This window comes from Phocoena phocoena, chromosome 2 (genome assembly GCF_963924675.1).
Source record: "Phocoena phocoena chromosome 2, mPhoPho1.1, whole genome shotgun sequence".
NCBI lineage: Eukaryota > Metazoa > Chordata > Mammalia > Artiodactyla > Phocoenidae > Phocoena > Phocoena phocoena.
Window position 1 is genome coordinate 135,191,704 of NC_089220.1, and position 21,782 is coordinate 135,213,485.

At 48.1% G+C, this 21,782-nt stretch overlaps 1 protein-coding gene across 1 annotated transcript in view; it reads left to right on the forward strand.

Moving 5' to 3' along the window:
- The window catches only part of AKAP13 (A-kinase anchoring protein 13), a 111,421-nt gene extending 107,453 nt beyond the window's left edge, over positions 1-3,968 (forward strand). Inside the window, exons 26-29 of the mRNA XM_065872946.1 lie at positions 176-226; positions 867-1,316; positions 2,762-3,089; positions 3,919-3,968. Of these exons, the coding sequence (XP_065729018.1) occupies positions 176-226; positions 867-1,316; positions 2,762-3,089; positions 3,919-3,968 (879 nt within the window). The remainder of the gene's footprint in view (positions 1-175; positions 227-866; positions 1,317-2,761; positions 3,090-3,918) is intronic.
- The last annotated feature ends 17,814 nt before the right edge of the window (positions 3,969-21,782 follow it).

The window sequence follows — 21,782 nt, forward strand, 5'->3', positions numbered from 1 at the left end:
TTTTTCTTGGCTACTTGTACCGGCTTATTCTCTGTGGTGCTTTCAGTCTGAAAGAACTTGGTTCAAATGCAAGCCCCTTGCTGTGTGGTAGGGTGGGTTCTTGTCGGATGACACGCAGTGTGCTGGGGTCTGAGCCTCCGAGTCTGAGGTGATGGTCCTTTGATTCCTTTTGCAGCCGGTCATCCAGAGCGTTGTCCATCTCCACGAGCTCCTCAGCACTTTGCAGGTATGTGCCCTTCTCCCTTATCCCTTCACTTCCTTGTTTCGAGAGAATCAGTGACCAGGGTATCGTTGGCCTGGATCTTTGAGGTCTATAGGTTTCTTATGGGTAAATGGGGCCCTCAGACTAGAGAAGACTGGCTCTCATGATGAGAAAGGTTCCAGAATGCAGTGGTTAGAGTATCATCGACCCGCTAAGACTGGACTTGACGAGCACATGGTGGACTGCAGGTACCCTTGACAGCCATGCCCCAGAGCACATGGGGTGCTGACATGCACAGAGGACATGGTTTCAGTCTGGAAGGCCTTTGGTAGGATTGTAAGTTTCCATATTCCATGTGTCTGTGTGGTATTTGGGTAGGGTGACCCTCCCCACACAGCTTTCTGGGAATATCCTCAATTTCTAACCAGTCCAGTTCATACCTCCTCCCACCTCCCAAACACACACTCCCCACCCCATACAAAGCCGCTGAGTGCCAAATCCGAGTCCCCCACACCACTGACATTGTGACTTGGTTGCCGCCCAGGGTTATGCTGGAGCATTTTCCCGGAGCAGCTTAGAAACCAGGGGAGGGCCGTAGTCTGGGGTGGCGTCCTCGTCCTCCAGGCGGAGGCGCATCGTCCCCCCTCGTGCGTCTCCCCCGCAGGGGGTGGTGCTGCAGCAGGACAGCTACATCGAGGACCAGAAGCTGCTGCTGACCGAGCGGGCGCTCACGCGGACGGCGTCGCGGCCCAGCTCCCTCATCGAGCAGGAGAAGCAGCGCAGCCTGGAGAAGCAGCGCCAGGACCTGGCCAACCTGCAGCGGCAGCAGGCGCAGCACCTGGAGGAGAAGCGGCGGCGCGAGCGCCAGTGGGAGGCCCGCGAGAGGGCGCTGCAGGAGCGCGAGGCGCGGCTGGCGCAGCGCGAGGACGAGCTCCGGCGCGGCCGCCAGGACCTGGAGCGCGAGCACGACGAGCTGCAGCAGAGGAAGCTCGCCTACCAGAGCGACCTGGAGCGCCTGCGCGCCGCCCAGAGGCAGCTCGAGCGCGAGCAGGAGCAGCTGAAGCGGGAGGCTGACCGGCTCAGCCAGAGGCCCGCCGACTGTGACATCGGCCAGGTACGGGGCGCTGGGGGGCCGGGTCGCGACCCGCATAACCAAGAACCCTCTGAGCAGCGGAGGAAAGTAGGCAGATAATATAAAGGCTGCTTCTACAGATCTGTTTATGCACCACCAGGGGGCAGGTGAGGAAGTGAGTCTTTTTCTCCTTTTTGCATCTCTCAGCATGATGGGTTGGGGTTTGGCCAGGGGAGTTAATGGATGCCTGGCACTTCCCTCAGCCCTCAGTCGCTTAGGCTGGAGTAGCCTCAGCATCTCTGAGGATGCCATTCAGCCGTCCAGGATTTGGGGAGCAATCCCTCTGCCCTGTGCCACAGAAGAACTCAGAATGGTCCCCAGCTAAAGGAACTTGTAGCTGGATGGGGACAGCACACCGAGGACACAGGTTCCCCCGGAGCACAGTGCCTGGGGCTCACAGAGAGCAGTAACGCCTGAGTTCCTGAAAGAGCCCACATGGTGGGGTCAGTGGGCATCAGCTACAGGGAGGAGCCCATCCCAGCAAATGATGGAAGGCAGCTCCTCTTATGGAGAGAGGATGTTCCTGCTCAGGGATGCTCAGACATCTGGGCTCTGCTTAATTCCTGATTTGTCTCGCTACTGTGGATGAAACCTTTCTTTTCCTGCAGCGGCTACTTATATGGGAAGGCATCACATATGTGGGCAGCACGCTGACCCCCGAGTTTATTTCAGTGGTGTTCTACGGTTATTCTGGAACGGGGCACCTGTGGCAGATGGGAAGCTTGGGTACACACAGATCCTCCTGTCTGCTGATACTCAGGTTGCCATTTGTTTGATCGATTGACCTTGGATCATGAAAGAAAAGGAAACTGACATCTTCCAGAGGGAGCAGTTTAGCTTCCTGTAGAGTTTTTCACGTCTGTAGGAGGAGTAGCCAGTGGCTGTATGTGCTTTTCCTGACACAAGGATGGCTTCCACAGGGAAGGCTGCAAGGCCCAGCGGGAGCACAGATTAGACTGATTATCTCTCTTTATCTTTGGTTTAACCTTTGGCTAGGATCTTGGTAAAAGCACGTCTCCACCTGCCCTCTCACCTGAACAGACCTTTATAATCTCTTAGCCCTGAAATAATTATCTACACCCCCGTGTAAATCAGTCGTTGGATAAGCAGCTCTTCCTGCTTCTTCAGGGAATGGGAGTTCTAAGCTGCCTCTTCCCAGCTACTGTTAATTCTTCATGTTGCTGATAATAAAAATAGTAATGGCATCAGATGATATTTTTAGCACTTCCATAGCTACTACCTGAGGGAGGGAGGAAATGGAATTGAGAAGATCAGAATCTTTTTACCATTTCTCTGGAGTCCAAGGCAGTGGGTGCACACGGGGCTGACCCACTGACACAGCCGGTGACCTCAGGTAGTGTTCACTGAGTAGGCACTGGGGATGCTGCCGGCCTCCAAGTCAGACCCCTTCTCTTGACCATGTGCAGGTTTCACATCAACACACCAAGCTGCTGAGGATCCCGTCCTTCCTTCCGAATCCTGAGGAGACCCTCTTGCCACCGGCACCTTCCATAGCCAAATCAGGGTCATTGGACTCAGAACTCTCAGTGTCCCCAAAAAGGAACAGCATCTCTCGGACACACAAAGAAAAGGGGCCTTTTCACATACTGGGTTCCACCAGCCAGACAAACAGAGTACCAGAGGGTCAGAGCCAGACCCCAGTGTCCACGTCCACCCGCCTGTTTGGGTTAGCTAAGCCAAAGGAAAAGAAGGAGAAAAAGAAGAAGAACAAAGGAAGCCGTTCGCAGTCCGGTGGTGAGTTACACACACCAGGTCTCCCTCTGGCCGTGTAGTCCCTGGATCCTGAAGAGTGGGTGGCTTTAGCAGCATGGGAGTGGTTAAAAAGAGGTGGCTGCCATTCAGGTGTGTAAAAGCTGAACCATACACATCTCACCAAACCCACTTGCTCTGCCCGCAAAGGACTGTTGGAACTTACAGTAAGAACACAGATCAAAGAACATTTAAGAACCCACTCTGTGTGGCACGTGCACGAAGTAGAGAGTGCGGGCTCATTTCTCACACTTACTGTCCAGCTGAGGAGCTGAAACTCACCTCAGTGAAGCAGCTGCAGTCCTCCCTGCCTTTCTAGGCCTGGTCCAGTAATACTAATCACAGGTGCTTGCTGAGCATTTTCTGAGGGCCGCTTTAATCCTGCAGGTGACTGTGAGAGAGGTGTTGCTGACCCCCAGACACACTGGGAAGCTGAAGCTCGGGATTAACTGACCTGCCTGCCGCCACAGGGCGTGCTATCAAATCACACTGCACAAGGTCTGAGTCCTTCTCATTAGGATTCCTCTCCCTTCTGTGTGGGAGGTTGAAGAGAAATCCCTATTTCCAGGTCTATTTACAAACAGCAAGCCTAGTGTTTCTGTAAAGTTTAAGGAGCTCTAGACACGGAGGACATCACTGACGACCTCATGCACTACGTCACCTGGAGGCCTGGCTGGCGGATGTCATTGTCCACCAGCCCCGCATCTGTTTGCATCCCAGAAGACTTGTGTTTGGGGAAGAAAGAACAGAATTTACCAGTGAAAAGAGCAGTTTTTCTGAAATTCTTTTTCTGCCTTGGTTTCCTTTTCTCCAGATGTCCCTGCATCTGAAGTACCCGCAGAGGGGGAGGAGATCTTCTGCTGAGCCCGTTCCTCTCCGAGGCAGCCGCTTCTCTCCCGCCATGGTTACAGCCCCAACCCCTGCTGTCCTGTGCGTGCACTCTCCTACACTGATGCCCCTGTCCTGCGGCGCCCAGCCCTCCCACACTGCCCAGGTCCTGGACCAGAAGAACAACTGGTCTTGGGGGTCAGGGTGGGGAAGGAGGCCCAGGATTGGCAACCCAACGCCTCTCGGGTTGGGGCCAGCCCTGCTGAGTGGTGGATCTTACACCCAGAGTAGTGGCCCCAGAAGTCCAAGCGATGTATTTGGACGTGTCAGGAATTCCTAGAGACTAAAAGAGTGTTTCCAAATGCGGCCTGAAACTCTTACTGCCTTTTATTTTGGGGAACGGAACCAAAAATCAAACAGCAGATAGGTTGGACTTCATCTGAACACATACAGTAGCCCATCTGCACATACGTGTGGAGTGCACCGGAACTGTGCACGGTCTATACCAGATGCCTGCTGGGCGCAGCTCAAGCCCCGCACGAGGGGCACTGCCCGCCACCGCTCAGGGAGCGCGCACTCAGAGCCTCACCCACTAGCCCTCCCAGGCTGTCTCCCTGTAAACTCACCCCATGCACGCCTCACCCCTTTTCGCATGTATTTCTCATTTCACTTCAGAAGGGACGACAACATTTGTGAGAACCAGTGAGAGAAGGCTTGATGTCTTTAAAAAGCAGATGATCTTGAAACACCTTGATTTTGGTGTTTCAGTCACTTTAAAAAGAAAAAATGTATCTAATTTTATCAAGTCTAAAAGAAATCATATATTGGCTTTCCAAGATGTGTGCCCACATGTTCTGGGCACAGACGAAGTAGAGAGGCCTCCTCACCATCACCCCTGCGCCGTGACACTTTTTGGTTGTCACTAGCCACTCAGCAGTGGCCACGGTCTCCTGGCAGTACTCCTGAGACCTCAAGGTACCGCCCCAGGGAAGCTGCTCCTGCGTGGCAGTCGCCGTGGGAGAGGGTGGCCCCATCCGCGCTCCACCCGCGCAGAGACCACCTGCTTCTCCCGCTGCCAGGGGGTGCCCACCCTGTACTAGACAACTGGATGAAAAACAGGTTCAGGTGGGTGTGTTAGGCCCATATGAAGCGGTTCCCACCAGTACAGACTGAGAGAAGAGCTGGCCAGAAGGTGTGGCTTGGAAAGGTCTCCTATCAGGAGGCCTGGAAAATTTGATTTCTTTCAAAAGTTTTAGAAACGAAAGGCCTGTTGGTTATTGTACTCTACCCCTTGAAGAATCCACAGATGCTGCCTGTTTGTTCGTTTCCTTCTCTCTTTTTCTTGTCCCACTGTGTTTTGATCTGTATTCCTTGAGGCTTGTCACCAGCGGGGAGGTGCAGGATGTTTCTTCCTGAGGCCCCTGCACCTGCCACACTTGTTAACCCCCCAGGAGGGGAAACCCTGGAAAATTCTGTGCTTTAAATGTGGTCTTTGATTCCTGCCTTTTGCCCCTCAGGAGCATGGGTCTTTGAACATACTTTTTAGAAACAAAAAAATCTGTAACTTGGTGCTTGTTGATGAATTGCAAGCTGGCCTTGCAGATGGAGATATTTATCTTTCAGTTTATTTGAAAGAGGTCTGGTTTAAAACTTTTAGCTTAGATTTGTTTTATTTATTTGTGTGTTGTGTGCATGTGTGTATGTGTGTGTGTGTGTTTTAAGGGTGAACACACCAGCCCAACGGTTTCAACTGTCCAGTCAAGCAGCCGGTGCTGCTTCCTTACTCCCCCCGGGTCTGTCAAAGTGCCTCCAAGGCCCAAAGGAAAATTAAGGTTGGGGGAGGGGTCCATTTCCTTCCCTCCTGTCACCCTCACCTCATACTTTGATCAAGGGATGTCTTCTTCCTGGCTTGAGAGTTAAGAAACTTGCCACCCATGGGCTACATTTGCCTAGTTTTGTCATGGAGATTTCTTACCCTTCAGAAACACACCTTGAGCAGAACCAACGGATTTTCTATTGAACCTTAATGTACTACCCCTCCCCCCGCCCCCTTCCCCGGCCACAGAGACTCTAAACAGCAAAAGGTTAGGTTGCTTCCTGCCACCAGCCAGTCCATACAGCTTGAGTATGGCCAGCCTGTCATGGCTTTCTCAGATCCACAGGGAGCTCAGCCCTCTGTCCCTGTCACTGGCTCAGGTTCACCACAGCTCTGCTGGAAAGGGGTGGGGCTGTTGAATGAGGACCTGCATCCTCCTTCCTCTGTCCGTGTACGCCGGGCCTCCCTGCCTCTGGGCTGGAAACCAGTGCTCGGAGCTGATGGGATTTGCCCTAACGCAGGCTCTTCACAAGAAGCACCCTGGACGCTGAGTTTCTGTATATAGCTGCACAGGTGGCTTTCAGCTTGCTCCCAACTAGTTGTGAAGTTTCGGTTGCCTTGATTATTCGGTGGTAGTTGTTTTAAAATGGTGATTTCCCCTTCACCTGCACCCCACTAACTTAAAATACTTTGGTCAGCTTGTGGTTGGACAAGTTTACAATCAGAATCAGAAGGCATCTCCCCCAGAACAGTGTGCGGTGCAGAGAGAGAACCACTTACCCGGACCCGTGCTTTTCCATGCCTTCGTCCTGTGTCTCTCCCCCTTTGATAAGGAACTCGGGGATTTTGTTTTTGCGCTTGGGGAACCACCTGGGATTGTTGCTGCTCCTGCTTTTGCTGATGGCCTTGAGGTCTCCTCTGCCCTTGAGGCCTGTCCTGGTTACTGAGGTGTCCTTCATGTGAGAAGGGGCTGTCTCCTGGGACAGCTCAGACTCAGTTCTCCACAGTGTCCCCACGCTAGGGGCCGTGCTTCTCTAAGCTCCGGAAATCAGATGGCTGGCCTTCCTTGTGTTTAGGTTTTGGGGGACAGATGGAAACACCATCCAGAGTTCCAGAATCTCGTGAGTTGCCTGGAAGGAGGCTGCATCTTCTCTCAAAACTTCCATCATCTCAGTGGTCGTCATCCCAGTCGGGTGGCATATGTGCACTTTAAATGCTCCCTACAGTCCGCTTCACTTTCGAGACAATCAACTATGCTGACTGTTTTCTTTGAAAATGGAGAGGGTTAAAAACATGCAGATTGCCATAATTCAGCCTTTGCCAACATTCCATCCTCTACCCCCATGAGAGCTGTCTGTGGGGAAGAAATCCTTATCAAGACTTCTTTTTTTTTGGAAAGGTACGAATCTTACCTGTTTTCCTCTCATGTCTCAGGGTAATACCACTAACAGTTGTTCCTTTACTGATATTCCCCCTTATTTGTTATCTTCCCAAGCCCCTAGTATTAGCAGTAGTGAGCAGACATTTTTAAGATCGTTGGGCTTTGTCGTACCTTTATTTGGAGAGTGGGTGTCAGTGTATAGGGTTTATAACTGGGCCCCGCCTAAAATACAGGTAGCACCATAACCTTAGGGGCCAGAACTCCATCCCGAAGGTACCGTTCACAGAAGCGCTTTATATTTTATCCATTGGTCACAAAGTTCTTTTTCCATAGCCGGTTCTTTCTCCCCAAGGATTTGGTATCGGCCTTGGAGCTGCAGTTGTTGATACAGCGTTGATGGGGGGGCCAGTTGTGCCCAGAGGACAGCTAAGCCCAGGGACTGGGGTGGGAGCGCGTTGAGAGAGACGGTCCTGGCGAGTGGGCTTCAGCAGCCATGAAGAGGGTGGCTTGCAGGGGACCCCAGACACTGCCAAGAGGTGTGGACACACTTGGAGTGTGGAAGCCCAGAAAGAACGCTTCCAATTCCTCGGCGGCAGTGGATGAGGGATGTGTGTCTTGCCTTCCTGCAGCGGGACAGTGTGGCACACACACCTGTGGTCCTGGGGTCACGGCCCCACGTGGCGCTGTTGCTCCGATTGACCCTCGGAGACAAGGAAAGGGGCAAAGGGATTGTTTTGGTTCGGTTCTTCATTTTCTTTCTTTCTTTCCACGTAGCGTAACATTCCTAGTTAACCGGAGCTTTGGGATCTACTGCCTGCTGGCCAGGTTTTAAAGTGAAAAGTCTTTTAGTGCTGCCATAAGAGGGAAAAAAACAAAGGCTTCTTTCCATGTACCAATCGGATTTCATTTGTCAAAAGCTCGACAGGCCTTGAGTGAGTTCTCCATCTTGCTAAGGTTTAAAGACAGGCAGACCCAGCTGCCTAAAGTCTCTCCTGCCGCAGACGGTGACAGCCTGCTCCAGACACCCAGGCTGAGCCCAGTCTCTGCTCACCCCAGTGTTCACCCTGCTTGAATGCCTCTGCCTTTTGTGACCACCTGCCAGGATGAGCAGCTCCAGAGCACTGACAGGGGCCTGCCCGGTCGGCTGGCCCACGGTCACGGTTTAGCCTGAGGTTTCTGGCGTGTTGCCCCGCCGGGCGCGCAGGGGCCACGAGGACACGCAGGAGGGTGATTACCATGCACCTTATACCTCTGCTCTCGTTTGTTGTCCTCAAATGCTAAATGAACATTTCTGTGCTGAATCCTATTAGATAAAAAGGGGTTAAAACCCAGATGCTGTATATTAATTTGTAATTATGTATAAAGTGAAGCAGTTTTAAACTGTAAAGATTTTTTCAATGTGTTTTCTGGAATTCTGCCACAACGTACTGGCTTTGTATTTTATTTATCTTCCTTTCTGGTTAGCGGCTTCCGACCCTTGTAAAGTCTCCCTCCACCCTTTCAAAAAAAAATAATAAATGTCCTTTACGTCGCGATGGTGATTGTGTGGGCTTCCTGAAGTGAAGGCTTCCAGGATACTCTGGTTTCCTGGTGAAGGGGCACCCCCTACCCAGCTCTAAGGGACCCTTCTCCCCAGTGGAGCCTTATTTCTGTACCTTCGGGAACAGGACTCAGGAGGACAGCCCCGGAGCACAGAGCAGCTCCCGGGGAACTCAGGTCCCCTGGAGCTGGACCCTAACCCGGAGGCACCAAGAGTCAGAACCATTTCCAGTCAAATCAGCGTGGTAAGAAACGTCTTTGCTATAGATTCTACTACGTAAAAAAGATGAATGTCAGTTTGCCTTTCTTTGCCAACTTTTTTCACCTCATCCCATCCCCAAACAAGGGAGCTGCCAAAAACTAACTCAGAAAGAAGAATCCCATTTCTATGTAGGTCCACAGCGATTTACTGGGTCGGATCCTCTGAGAAATTGCTGGAATGCACACGGTAGGAGCTGTTGCCGCTTCTGCCTGCGGGCACCTGTGCCGCCCTTCCTGAATCGCTGGCCGCCTCCCCGGAGTCCAGGACTGCTGTCCCTGTGAGAGGCCCCTCGGTCCAGCCGGCTGCGTGGTGTAATGCGAAGAACGTGGGCAGAGCTGCCTCAGTTCCCAGCTCTGGCTCCCAAGAGCTCCTTGTCCCTCCCCAAGCGACAACCAAAAAGAGGAAAGTCCTGCCAGGTTGCCAAGCGCTTTGCCTTGCTCAGTGAACTTGGAAGTGCCCAGATTTCTAAGGAGTCTTGCAGCCCTGGTGGCAATAGATGCCTCCCCAGGAGCCAGCAAACACTGGTCCCTTCTCTCTGCCGTCTGCCCTTGGCTGTCACGGCAGCTGCAGCGTCCCGACGCCCCCAGCGGGGCTGGGAGAGTGGTTCCCACGGCCTCCCTCCTCCGCAGCTCTGCTCCCATCATGCTTGGGTCTGAGCCAGGGACAGGCTCCATGTGGCATGCAGGCCAGAAGAGGGAGGAGGTGCCATCCTTTGTTCCAGAAGAAGAGCAGAGGCACAAAGCCCACAGGGCTCCACGAGGACCGGTCATCCACCCAGTGGGGCGTGGCGTGTCTGCCTGCTCCTGAGGGAGAAGGTTCCCCAGATAAAAGGGGCCACTCCTGTCTGAGGACCTCCCACCGGAAGGGAAACCAGGTTGTGGCAGCCATGTGCCCAGGAAGGGAGTCCTGCTAACCAATGCAGCAGGACGGAAACCTGAGTCACAAATGCCGGGAACAGGTTGGGATGCTGGACAGTCCAGAAAAGAGCTTGCAGGGCAGGGAGGAAATACAGCACACAGGTTTTGTTACTTGCTAGGAAGCGGGAACAAAAGTAGATCGGTGGTGAGCTGTGCTGCAGAGCATCAGGAATAAGATCAGGAACCTCCTTCCAGCACCACATCCTGGGTTCAGGCCGCAAGGGCCTCGCCCACCACAGCTCCTGCTCTGGGATTCTTGGGAGGTTACCTTTCCCTTAACTTTACCCCCATTCCTTCAGGGCCTCAGGTCACCGCCGGAAGGTTGCCCAGAGGTGGTGGAGCAATCCAGGTGGACATGATGCCACCCCCGTCAGGGTCCCAAGAGGAGTCCGACGTGGAAAAGGAGGCAGAACTTGGTACACCCCAGACTTGGGCAGAACTTGGTGCACCCCACCGGCCTCCCCCATACACCCCCTCCCAAGTCCTTTGGTGTCCAAGTTACAGCCAGGGCGTCCCCAGGCCCCTCTGGCCTCTTTCTTTCACATGGTAATCACTCACACAGCTGTAAATAGTCCCACTGAAGTTTGGGCTGCTCTTCCCTCCAGGCACCTTGGTGAGACTTTCTTCCTGGGAAAGGGTATCTGGACCCTTGGGTTGGAGATGGGAGGGGAGGGGGACCCAGGAGGGCCTCTGAGGGGATTGGCTGGTGGGGCTCAGGGGGCATGAGGGGAGTGAGCTCCTTACACCAGCTGAGAACCGGGCCAACTTTTCTCCCCCTCCCTTGTCAGCACATCCCTTGAGGGCCCTGAACTTCCCACCCCACCCCCAGCAGCTTTGGGGTTGAAGCTGGGCCGTTGCCTGGACAACCCCAGTTCCCAGCCTTGCCTGGTCTCTGCATCCAAAGGACAAAGGAGCGGGACGCTGGTCACCTGAAACAATGCTCCCTCCACCAGCCCCGGCTGGGCTCCCGCTCCATTGAGGGGGCAGTGGACAAAGGCTGGGGGGCCATGGGGTGAGTGAAAGAACGGGCGCAGACTTCGGATCAGAGCCTGGGCTCAACGTCCAGTCCAGCCATCTAATGGCCGAGTGGCCTTGGACAAGTTATTGGACCTGTCTATCCCTGTTTTCCTCTTGCATTCGGGAACCAGGGTATCTAGCTTGCAGATTTGCTGTGACAACTCGGTGAGATGCTGAATGTTGGTCCCCAGCACGTGACTCTTGATTCCTGAGCCTGTTACCCACAGCTGCAGCAGGAGCCTGTCCCAGCAGCAGTGCCGGAATCCCATACCAGACCTCCGACCCTGTACCTGGAGGTGAGCACCGGAAGGAAGAAACGACCTTCCCCGTAGCCTGGCAGTGGTGCCCAGCCCAGGGCGTGGCTCGGAGCTCCTTGTCCCTGGGCTTCTGGTTTGGGATACCTTTCCTCCTTCCCTCACTTGGCTTAGGTGAACTGTCACTTCCTAGAGGAAGCCTTCCCTGACAGCCAGGGCAAGCCCAACCCCTCCCTCCTGTCTGCCCTTAGCACCTGGAACCCTCCGGCCTACACAGAACACGTGACACCTGGAACCACCAGCCTTTGGCTAGTGTCCCCTCCCCCTAGCTTCCAGACCAGAAAGCAAGGCTGAGCCCGAAGCCCACGCCCCACGCACCCTCTTTCCAAAACCACAGTGCTGGTAGTGGACAGGCAGGATTGTCCCAGGGCCTGGAAGAGGCAGGGGCCACTGCTCTGCCAGCAGGGCCAAGGTGGCAGGTGGCCCTCAGCTCCAGCTAACTCCAAGAAGGCTCTCCCCATGGGTGGCCTCTGGTTGAACCGTACAGAGTCCTGCTGCCAGGGCTGGGATGGCCGCCAGCCCCAGTCCCTGCAAAGCAGCTGAGCTTCACCCCCATCAGGTCTTGCAGCCAAAAGTGGGCCAGGCCACTCTGCCCAATCTGGGACCAGGAAGCCCAGGGGCGGCTCTCTCACCCTCTCCCACTGGAGATGAGAGCGTCTCTGAGAAAGGCGGGCTGGGAGAGCCAAAGCAGCCAGGTCTGGAAATAGAACCATTCAAGTTCATACCCTGGTGCCCCACTCCTGTGTGCCCTGGGCCAACATGCTTAATCTCTCTGAGTACAGTTTCCTCCTCTGTAAAATGGGGATGGTGGCACCTACCCCCATACTGTTACTGTAAAAAAAAAAAAAAAATTACATGTCCTTTCTTTTTGCTTGGCAGGAAGAGACAAGATAAAGGACTGGATCTTGGGATTGTGCAGACATGTGGGCCTGCAGGTGTGAGCATTTACTGTGATGTCAGGGCTCCCCCAAGCTTTCAGATTTTTCTGGGTCAAAGAAAGTTTGCCAGTGTCTTGTCTTCTTCTCGGAATGACCTTCCCATGCAAGGCCCTAGGGCGAGGGGCTCTCACTGGCTGGAAACCCATAGGTCTCATATCCATGATGCCTTTGAACCTGACCACCCAAAGGGCGTCCGAGTCCCCCATTTGTGGGTGATCACACCAAGGCTCATGGCCCAGCCAGAGCCAGCGGCAGGCCCATGCCTGCCCACACGCAGACCCAAGATTTGTCCTTAGACCAGTGTTCCTCAAAGGACACTTCAGATCCCTGCATTTGAACTATCTGGGCTGCTTGTTAGAAATGCATCTCCCTGGGCCCAACCCCAGATTTAATGAGTCAGAATCTCCTGGGAGAAGGCTAGGAAACTCACAGCTTTCACTAACTCCCTGGGGAGTTTTACCCATACCACAGTTCACGAGACCCTGGGTGCACCCAATACTCCCACCCCAGCGAGTTGGGGTGGGGGGTGGGTGGAAAGGAGGAAGGAGAGAGCTCCAGTATCCCACCCCTCAGAGCAGTGAGGTCCTTTCCACTCTGCAAACAGAAGTTCCCTGCATGGAATCCCGCTCTTGTTCTGCAGATGATGCTCTGTGAACATTCTGGCTGTTTCCAAACCTGTTGACAAAGTCCGGGAGCAGTTGCATGGTTCTGAGCAAGGTACAGGCTTCAGTCTCTTCATCTGCAAGGTAGGAACCCTACAACCCCAAGGGCTGCTGTGAAGGTGAGATGACAGGACAGCACAGAATCCGTGCTCTGTAGATTTCTCCTGCCATTGCTGTGTGTGCCGACGTCGTCACTGAAGGGCTGGGTGGCCTTGAAGGTGTCACATCCACAAAGTAGGTGGTTGGACTAGAGAGCGGCTCTCAGCCCTGCACACGTTAGAATCATCTAGGGGGGCTTTGTGCCTCAGAGGCCCAGGCCCCACGTGTGGCGGATCCCCCCACAGAACCTTTAAGGTGGGGCCCAGGCATTAGTACATTTGAACAGTTACGGGTGGTTCCTACGTGCAGCTGTGTTTGAGAGGCTGGATGATCCCCAGTCTTGATCCCAGAAGTCAGCTCTGTTCTGCAGGTGAGGCTCCCTCCCCCAGGGTCTCCAAACAGCCCCTGAGATGGAGCCGTCTCTGCGTGTGATGGAAGCCTGGGCTTTGAGTAGCTGGGGCTCTGGGCCTGAAGGATGACAGCTGTCTCCTTGGGGCCTTGAATCCCACTAGAGTCTGCCAAGCAGCAGAGTAAACATGAGGGAGAACAAGGCAGAAGTGTTGCCCGTGGGAGGAGCACAGCCCAAGGGGAACTGGGCCTGGGCTTGAGGGAACACTCCAGGGGCCTCCAGAAGTAATGACAATGGTGGGCAGAGAAGACAGGGCCCCCAGCCCACTCTGGAGGTCTGAGCCAAGCTCAGTTGGCTCGAGCACTGCCTGCAAGTCCCAGATTCTGGTGCCAACCTCCAGCTGACTTTCCCCGCAAGGATTCTAGACCATCGTGATCCCTGCCCCAGCTCCACCTGCCCTTTCACACCCACATCATCTCCATTTAGCCCTCTCCCAGCCTGATAGGAGCCACTCCTCTGCAAGGATGCTGTCTTAACATTTAGGGGGGAATTTGTTGTTTGATATAATTGTAACTCATATTCCCTAAAAAAAATATATGGGAAATACTGATTTATTTTTAAAACATTTTTAAATACCTGTAGTCCCATCACCCAGAAGAAACTATGCACTAATATTTCATTATGTTTTGTTCATATACATTTTTTAAAAATTGGATTTATAATACTGTAAACAGGTGTACATCATAGTGATTCGGGGTAATTTTTTTGGCAAATGATATTCCATTATAGATTATTACAAGACATTGGGCATAATTCCCTGTTCTCTGCAGTAAATCCTTCTTGCTCATCTACTTTTTGTGTAGGAGTTTGTATCTGCTAATCCCATACTCTTCATTCTTCCCTCCCCCACAACCCTGTCCCCTTTGGTAACCATAAGTTTGTTTTCTACGTCTGTGAGTCTGTTTGTTTTGTATATAGATTCGTTTGTATTCTTTTTAAGTTTCCACATATAAGTGATATCATATAGGATTTGTCTTTGTCTGACTCATTTCACTCAGCATAATATGCTTTTGGTCCATCCATGTTGCTGCAAATGACAATATATATATATACACACACCCCACATCTTTTTTTATATATATATAAATTTATTTTATTTTTGGCTGTGTTGGGTCATCGTTGCTGTGAGCAGGCTTTCTCCAGTTGCGGCGAGTGGGCTTCTCATTGCCGTGGCTTGTGTTGCTGTGGAGCACGGGCTCTAGGCACTTGGGCTTCAGTAGTGGTGGCGCGCAGGCTCAGTAGTTGTGGCACGTAGGCTTAGCTGCTTCACGGCATATGGGATCTTCCTGGACCAGGGCTCAAACCCGTGTCCCCTGCATTGGCAGGTGGACTCCTAACCACTGCCCTGCTAGGGAAGACCCACCACATCTTCTTAAACCAGTCACCTGTTGATGGGCCCTTGGGTTGTTTCCATGTCTTGACTATTGTAAATAGTGCTGCTATGAACACTGGGGTGCATATATCTTTTATTTTTCTGTTTTTTTGCGGTACGCGGGACTCTCACCGCTGTGGCCTCTCCCTCCGCGGAGCACAGGCTCCGGGCGTGCAGGCCCAGTGGCCATGGCTCACAGGCCCAGCATGTGGGATCCTCCCGGACCGGGGCACGAACTCGCGTCCCCCGCATCGGGAGGCAGACCCCCAACCACTGTGCCACCAGGGAAGCCCCGCATATATCTTTTTGAATTAGAGTTCTCATCTCTTCTGGATATATACCCAGTAGTGGGATTGCTGGATCATATGGTAGCTCTATTTTTAGTTTTTTAAGGAACCTCCATACTGTTCTCCATAGTGGCTGCACCAATTTACATTCCCACCAACAGTCTTTGTAGACATTTTTATTTAGCAAAATTAAAGGCATGTTCTATATAGACATTTATATCCTATTTACTTCATTGCACATTTTCATATAAACATTGGGTACTTAATATTCCACTTTATAGATATTATTATTGTTCTGCTTTCTAGATATATCACTTGGGAATTTAGGTATTTCCAATTTTTCATTCTTATGAATAACATACAGGACTAATTTATAGCATCATTTTTCCTCCTGTTTCAAAGTAAAACCATGTTTATTAGAGAAAATGTAGAAATTATTGATAAGTAGAATAAATAACTGAAAATCAACCATAGTAGGAACTTCCACTTCCACCCAAGATAGAGTAATAGGGACCAGATTTACCTTACCTACCTACCCAAAACAACCAAACCTCCAGAAGAAATATATGGAATGATGGTTTTAAGGACACTGGAAATCAAACAACAAAGTACAGTTATCCCTGAGAGACCAAGGGAGCCTTATGGCTGCCTTAGGCCTTGCAACTGCCCCGAGTTTCCAGGCTGCAGCAATGGATGAAGACTCAGATGGAATCTGGCAGACTCCCCAAGGTGAGTGGATGGAGCTGAGAATCAGGGGAGATGAAGGCAGATAGAATAGGCAGGACAGAATACAGAAGAGAGAGATGCACACAGAATTCTAGGGATCTTCAGTGGGTCCCCCTCAAGTACTCATTAGAGGACTGATCAGTGCACACATGTGAGAAAAGTGTTCAAGTCTAGAAAAGAATCATCCCAAAGGATTAGAGGTGATAATACCCAGTGCTCACACAGGACCAGGTATAGTGCCTATTCCCACCAGCCAGCCTGGAAAAATCATTCACAGGGCACAGGGTAGAGGACACAGAAGGGGCTTTCCTTAGTAATAGGGAATAATTAGCCCTAGATGAAGCACTGCTGCAGTTCTACCTAACAAATCTTTAAAAGCAAGACCTAAAAGGATCAAACAGTTTCCAAGTAACTTAACCACATCCCAGAACAAAGTTCAGGAATACTTACAAAAACATCCAGCACACAACAGAGTAACATTCACAGTGTCTGACATCCAATAAAAATTACTACACATGTTAAAAAAAAAAAAACTTAAAGCATAAAAATCATGTAAACTGACACAGATGTTAGAATTATCAGACAAGGATGTTAAAACTTATTATAACTGTTCTATATGTTCAAAAAGCTTTAGAAATATCCAAGATATAATTAAAGACCCAAGTTAAATTCCTACAGATAAAAACCATATGTCTAACAGAAAAAAAGACTGGAAAAAATTAACATAGTATCAGTGAACTGTGAGACACCTCAAGCAGCCTAATAAATTTGTAATTGGAGTCCCAGAAAGGGGGTAGGAGGCAGAAAGAAATTATCTGAAGAGATAATAGCCAAGTTTTCCCAAATTTGATGAAAAATATAAACCCATAGTTGAGGTTCAGCAAAAACCCCAAGGACAAGAAACATGAGAAAATGACATCAATACACATCATAATCAAGTTGTTCTAAACCAGTGATAAAAAGAAAATCTTTAAAACATCCAGAGGAAAAAAGCACATTATGTACAAAGACCAGATAAGGATGACAGCAGATTTCTTGTAAGAAACAATGTAACAGAGAAAACAGTGGAACAACATCTTTAAAATATTGGGGAGCAATTTGTCAAACTAGAATCGTATACTCATTGAAAACATTTTTCAAAAGTGAAAGCAAAACAAATGCTTTTTCAGATGTACAAAAGCTAAAAGAATTCATCACCAACAGACCCTCACTACAAGATATTTTAAACTGAAGGAAAATGATACCAGATGGAAATATGATCTATATAAAGGAATAAAGGTCACTAGAAAAAGTAATTACCTGGGAAAACATATGTTTTTTTCTTATTATTTAAAACTCTTTAAAAGATGGATGACTGTTTAAGCAAAAATAATAACAATGTAGTACAGGGTTTTTAACGTACGTAAGAATAAAATGACAACAATAGCACCAAGGCCAATTGGAGAGAAATGGAAGTAAACTATATAAGATTCTTGTACTATATAGGAAGTTGTTGTATAATATCACTTGAAGGTAGACTGTGAGAAGTTGAAGATATGTACCATGAGCCCTAAAGCAACTGAGAGGAGAAATGAATTTTAATCCACACCTCACACCATATATAAAAGTTAACCCCAAATGGATCACAGACCTAAATGTGAAAGCTAAAATTACAAAGGTACAAAAGAACACACAGGAGAAATCTTTTTGACCTTGGATTACGCAAAGCGTTCTTAAATATTACACTACAAAAGCACAATCCACAAAGGAAATTGATAAATGGACTTTATCAAAAATAAATGCTTATGCTCCTCAAAAGACACTGGTAAGAGAACGGAAAAACGAAGTGCAGACTAGGAGAAAATACTTGCAAATTATATATCTCTTAAAGGACTTCTATCTAGAATATATAAAGAGCTCTCAACACTCAATAAGAAAGCAGACAATGCAATCAATGTCTTTGCAAAAGATTTGAACAGACATTTCATCCAAGAAGATATAAAGATGGCAGATAGACACATGAAAATATGCTCAACATCATTACATAACAGAAAAATGCTAATTAAAATCATGACAAGATACCACTATATGCCAACTGCAGTGACTAAAATTAGAAAGATGAATCATGCCAACATTGCAAGGATGTGAAGGAGCTGGAACTCTCATACTCTGCTGGTGGGGATGTGAAATGGTACAGCCACTTTGGAAAACAGTTTACTATCCTCTTAAAAATGTAAACATACACCTACCATATGATCCTGCCATTCAACTTCTAGGTGTTTACCCAAGAGAAATTAAAGCATATACCCATACAGGGCTCTCACATGAATATTCATAACAGCTTTATTTTTAATTGCCCCAAATGGAAACAACCCACATATCAATGGACAGAAAGGAACAACTAATGGTATACACAACAAAACCAATGAATCTCAAAACTATTATGCTAAGTAAAAGGATACACACACACAAAGACCACACTGTATGATACCATTTATCAAATGGTAAAATGCAAGGCAACTATTATAACAAAAATAGAGCAGTAGTTGCTGGAGATGTACAGTGGGGAATTGGGGAGGGGCAGGAGAGATGGATTTTAAAAGGGACACAAACACTTGTACTCAACATTGTGCAGAATGTCCAGGAAAACTGAGCAAAAAATATGGGGGGGTGAGTGCATTCAGATTGGAAAAGAGGAAATGAAACTCTTTTAATCTGCAGCTGACATGATCTTTGATGTTGAAAATCCCAAGGAATCCACTAAAAAACAGTTAGAACTAATAAACGGAGTCAAAAAAGTTGCAAGGTACAAACTCAATATAAAATGATTAATTATACTTCTATACACTAGCAACAAAAAAACTGAAAATAAAAATTAAGAAAATACATTTGTAACATCTTCAGAAAATTAAAACCAGGAATAAATTTAACAAGAAGAAGTGAAAAACTGATACTCTGAAGACAACATATTGTTGAAAGAAATGAAAGAAGACCTAAGTAAATGGAAACACATCCGTGTTCATGGATCAGAAGATTTAACATTGTTAAGATGCCAATATTGGCTTCCAGTGTCCTTGTCCCCACAGTGAGCAGCAGCTGCCCCCCACCTCTGCAGGAGACCCTCCAATACTAACAGGTCTTCCAATGTGATGCTGAATAAGAATGTTGAGTGAAGACCCACCACCAGTCCTTCCCATCAGGAAGTTCGCACAAGCCTCTTAGATAGCCTCATCCACCAGAGGGCAGACTGCAGAAGCAAGAAGAACTACAGTTCTGCAGCCTACAGAGTGAAAACCACATTCACAGAAAGATAGACAAAATGAAAAGACAGAGGACTATGTACCAGATGAAGGAACAAGATAAAACCCCAGAACAACAACTAAATGAAGTGGAGGTAGGCAATCTTCCAGAAAAAGAATTCAGAATAATGATAGTAGAGATGATCCAGGACCTCGGAAAAAGAATGGAGGCAAAGATTGAGAAGATGCAAGAAATGTTTAACAAAGACTTAGAAGAATTAAAGAACAAACAAACAGAGATGCACAATACAATAACTGAAATGAAAAACACACTAGAAGGAATCAATAGCAGAAGAACGGAGGCAGAAGAACGGATAAATAACCTGGAAGACAGAATGGTGGAATTCACTGCTGTGGAACAGAATAAAGAAAAAAGAATGAAAAGAAATGAAGACACCCTAAGAGACCTCTGGGACAACATTCAATGCAACAACATTTGCATTATAGGGGTCCCAGAAGGAGAAGAGAGAGAGAAAGGGCCCAAGAAAATATTTGAAGAGATTATAATCGAAAACTTCCCTATCATGGGAATGGAAATAGCCACCCAAGTCCAGGAAGCAAAGAGAGCCCTAGACAGGAGAAACACACTGAGACACATACTAATCAAATTGACAAAAATTAAAGACAAAGAAAAATTATTGAAAGCAATGGGATAAACAACAAATAATGTACAAGGAAACTCCCATAATGTTAACAGCTGATTTCTCAGCAGAAACTCTACAAGCCAGAAGGGAGTGGCATGATATATTTAAAGTGATGAAAGGGAAGAACCTACAACCAAGATTACTTTACCTGGCAAGGGTCTCATTCAGATTCAATGGAGAAATCAAAAGCTTTACAGAGAAGCAGGAGCTAAGAGAATTCAGCACCACCAAACCAGCTCTACAACAAATGCTAAAGGAACTTCTCTAAGTGGAAAACACAGGAGAAGAAAAGGACCTACAAAAACAAACCCATAACAATTAAGAAAATGGTAATAGGAACATACATATCCATAATTACCTTAAACTTGAATAGGTTAAATGCCCCAACCAAAAGACACAGGCTTGCTGAATGTATACAAAAACAAGACCCATATATCTGCTGTCTACAAGAGACCCACTTCAGACCTAGGGACACATACAGACTGAAAGTGAGGGGATGGAAAAAGATAGTCCATGCAAATGGAAATCAAAAAAAGCTGGAGTAGCAATACTCATATCAGATAAAATAGACTTTAAAATAAAGAATATTACAAGAGACAAGGAAGGACACTACATAATAATCAAGGGATCAATCCAAGAAGAAGATATAACAATAATAATATATATATGCACCCAACATAGAAGCACCTCAATACACAAGGCAACTGCTAACAGCTATAAATGAGAATATTGACAGTAACACAAAAATAGTGGGGGACTTTAACACCTCACTTACACCGATGGACAGATCATCCAGACAGAAAATTAATAAGGAAACACAAGCTTTAAATAACACAATAGACCAGATAGATTTAACTGATATTTATAGGACATTCCGTCCAAAAACAGTAGATTACACTTTCTTCTCAAGTGCACACAGAACATTCTCCAGGATAGATCACATCTTGGGTCACAAATCAAGCCTCAGTAAATTTAAGAAAATTGAAATAATATCAAGCATCTTTTCTGACCACAACACTATGAGATTAGAAATCAATTACAGGGAAAAAAACGTTAAAAACACAAACACATGGAGGCTAAACAATATGTTACTAAATAACCAAGAGATCACTGAAGAAATAAAAAAATACCTAGAAACAAATGACAGTGAAAACGTGATGATCTGAAACCTATGCGATGCTGCAAAATCAGTTCTAAGAGGGAAGTTTACAGCAATACAAGCCTACCTCAAGAAACAAGAAAAATCTCAAATAAACAATCTAACCTTACACCTAAAGGAACTAGAGAAAGAAGAACAAACAAAACCCAAAGTTAGTAGAAGGAACGAAATCATAAAGATCAGAGCAGAGGGCTTCCCTGGTGGCGCAGTGGTTGAGAGTCCGCCTGCCGATGCAGGGGACATGGGTTTGTGCCCCGGTCCAGGAAGTTCCCACATGCCATGGAGCGGCTGGCCCCATGAGCCACGGCTGCTGAGCCTGCGCGTCTGGAGCCTGTGCTCCGCAACGGGAGAGGCCACAACAGTGAGGCCCACGTACCGCAAAAAAAAAAAAAGAAAGATCAGAGCAGAAATAAATGAAAAAGAAACAAAGAAAACAATAGCAAAGATCAATAAAACTAAAAGCTGGTTCTTTGAGAAGATAAACAAAATTGATAAACCATTAGCTGGACTCATCAAGAAAAAAAGAGAGAAGCCTCAAATCAACAGAATTAGAAATGAAAAGGGAGAAGTAACAACAGACACCACAGAAATACAAAGCATCATAATAGACTACTACAAGCAACTCTATGCCAATAAAATGGACAACCTGGAGGAAATGGACAAATTCTTAGAAAGGTATAACCTTCCAAGACTGAACCAGGAAGAAATAGAAAATATGAGCAGACCAATCACAAGTAATGAAATTGAAACTAATTAAAAATCATCCAACAAACAAAAGTCCAGGACCAGATGGCTTCACAGGTGAATTCTATCAAACATTTAGAGAAGAGCTAACACCCATCCTTCCCAAACTCTGCCAAAAAATTGCAGAGGAAGGAACACTCCCAAACTCATTCTACGAGGACACCCATCGCCCTGGTATCAAAACCAGACAGAGATACTACAAAAAAGGAAAATTACAGACAAAAATCACTGATGGATATAGATGCAAAAATCCTCAACAAAATACTAGCAAGCAGAATCCAACAAC